The 2,305-nt window shown below is 40.3% G+C and overlaps 1 protein-coding gene across 1 annotated transcript; it reads right to left on the reverse strand.

Annotated features, from left to right (window-relative positions):
- Positions 1-707: 707 nt before the first annotated feature.
- Positions 708-2,141, reverse strand: LOC104949518 (echinoderm microtubule-associated protein-like 6; the record flags this gene model as incomplete). The annotated part of the gene is made up of 4 exons (XM_010775882.1): positions 2,019-2,141; positions 1,453-1,467; positions 926-1,007; positions 708-837 (listed from the first exon to the last, which is right to left on the reverse strand). Coding segments are annotated over exons 1-4 (304 nt in total), but the record flags the coding sequence as incomplete, so codon positions are not given.
- Between the last annotated feature and the right edge of the window lie 164 nt (positions 2,142-2,305).

A 2,305-nucleotide genomic window follows, 5' to 3' on the forward strand; every position in this document is an offset into this window, starting at 1 on the left:
TCAGCAGGAGAGGACTCTTTAAAGTAGAGACACTACATACTGATATACACCTGAACATCAGCAGGAGAGGACTCTTTAAAGTAGAGACACTACATACTGATATACACCTGAATATCAGCAGGAGAGGACTCTTTAAAGTAGAGACACTACATACTGATATACACCTGAACATCAGCAGGAGAGGACTCTTTAAAGTAGAGACACTACATACTGATATACACCTGAACATCAGCAGGAGAGGACTCTTTAAAGTAGAGACACTACATACTGATATACACCTGAACATCAGCAGGAGAGGACTCTTTAAAGTAGAGACACTACATACTGATATACACCTGAACATCAGCAGGAGAGGACTCTTTAAAGTAGAGACACTACATACTGATATACACCTGAACATCAGCAGGAGAGGACTCTTTAAAGTAGAGACACTACATACTGATATACACCTGAACATCAGCAGGAGAGGACTCTTTAAAGTAGAGACACTACATACTGATATACACCTGAACATCAGCAGGAGAGGACTCTTTAAAGTAGAGACACTACATACTGATATACACCTGAACATCAGCAGGAGAGGACTCTTTAAAGTAGAGACACTACATACTGATATGAACCTGAAAGATGATCTTTAATGTTATTAAATTAAACTATCTTGTGTCACATGGGGTTAAAGGTTAAAGCGTTCACAGTGAGTGTGTTACCGGTGCTGAGGCTGTGCACGATGGCGGTGGCGGCCGTGTGATAAACGATGTCTGTGCCGTCGTTCAGGTAGTGAAGGTTATTACGACAATCGAATCCTCGAAAACCAAACACGTGCTCCAAAACCAGGTCCTGCAACAGAGTTCAATCGCTATCAGCAAACATTGGAAAGAATAATACAATTAATAATGAATAAGAGAAAGAGGGAAGACAGACTGACCTCCACTAGTCTCTTCTTCTTAGACACGTTGTTCTTCTTCTGCAGTTTTTCTGGCTGCGGTGCCGCTCGACTCACTGGAGGCCTGGAGGACCAATCAGGGTGTTAAATCATTAATACATCCATTATAATTTAAACTCAGACAAAGACAGGTGGAGGAACAGACAGTGTGAGGTAATGCCAACACACACACCCACACACTTAAAGATAATATGACCACCTGTGTGCTAGCTACATGCTAACAAAATGCTACCATGCTACAGGTGGTTGTTTTCAGGATAACATGCAATCTGAGGGTTGATTTTATTATACGTAAGAAACGGCAAATATGTTTAATACAAAATCAAGATTATTAAAAATAAATAAACTCAGCTTTAAAATGTTATTTATGTGAATATTTAATACTTTTCTTCATTTGTTTTGGACTACTTTTGAAATGAATGCAGTACTTTTGTATTCATTTATTGAAATTGATCAGAATTTCTAAAGTGATGTGTTAAATATTAACATCAGTATCCGCTCATACTCACTTGACAATGCCCTGCCTCCAGGGGAAAGCAAGTGAAAACACAACACAGATATTAAGAGTTACTCCAAGAGAGAGCAACACTTAGGAAGTAAGGGTACCACAAGGGACAAAAACAAGACTTTAGGCTGCAAAACACACAAGGTCTTATTAAAAACTAAACACTAAAATGTTAACTAATCCGTCAGCTTTTGCTCGAGCACAGACAGAACTGAGCCACGAATGAGTGGACAAAATATAATCAATCGACCATGCAGAAGCTTTTCATGCATTAGATTAAAAAAGTCCTTTCTATTTTAAACAGAACACGTGAAAGCACAAGTGTATACATTCTAACATTAACACACACTAACACACACACAAGCACACAGACATACTGATGACACACACCAAGGATAAGATGAAATATTTCATAAAAGATTTGCACAGTTTCAGATTTATAACGTTTAAAAAAGCATTATTTAAAGGGACATCATGCTGAATGTTGTGTGTGTGTGTGTGTGTGTGTGTGTGTGTGTGTGTGTGTGTGTGTGTGTGTGTGTGTGTGTGTGTGTGTGTGTGTGTGTATACCTCTCCTCTGCAGAGACCTCTCTCAGCTGTTGGTGAGGTTTGGTTCCTCTCATCTCTCTGATGCTGACGGCGTACATCTTCGTTGTGTAATCCACCGTCTTCTCACGAGCAACGTCACTGTCGTAGCCTGAACACACACACACACACACACACACACACACACACACACACACACACACACACACACACACAGACAGACAGACAGACAGACAGACAGACAGACAGACAGACAGACAGACAGACAGACAGACAGACAGACAGACAGACAGACAGACAGACAGACAGAT

This window comes from Notothenia coriiceps, unplaced genomic scaffold (assembly GCF_000735185.1).
Source record: "Notothenia coriiceps isolate Sejong01 unplaced genomic scaffold, NC01 NC01_scaffold00016379, whole genome shotgun sequence".
NCBI classification, from domain to species: domain Eukaryota; kingdom Metazoa; phylum Chordata; class Actinopteri; order Perciformes; family Nototheniidae; genus Notothenia; species Notothenia coriiceps.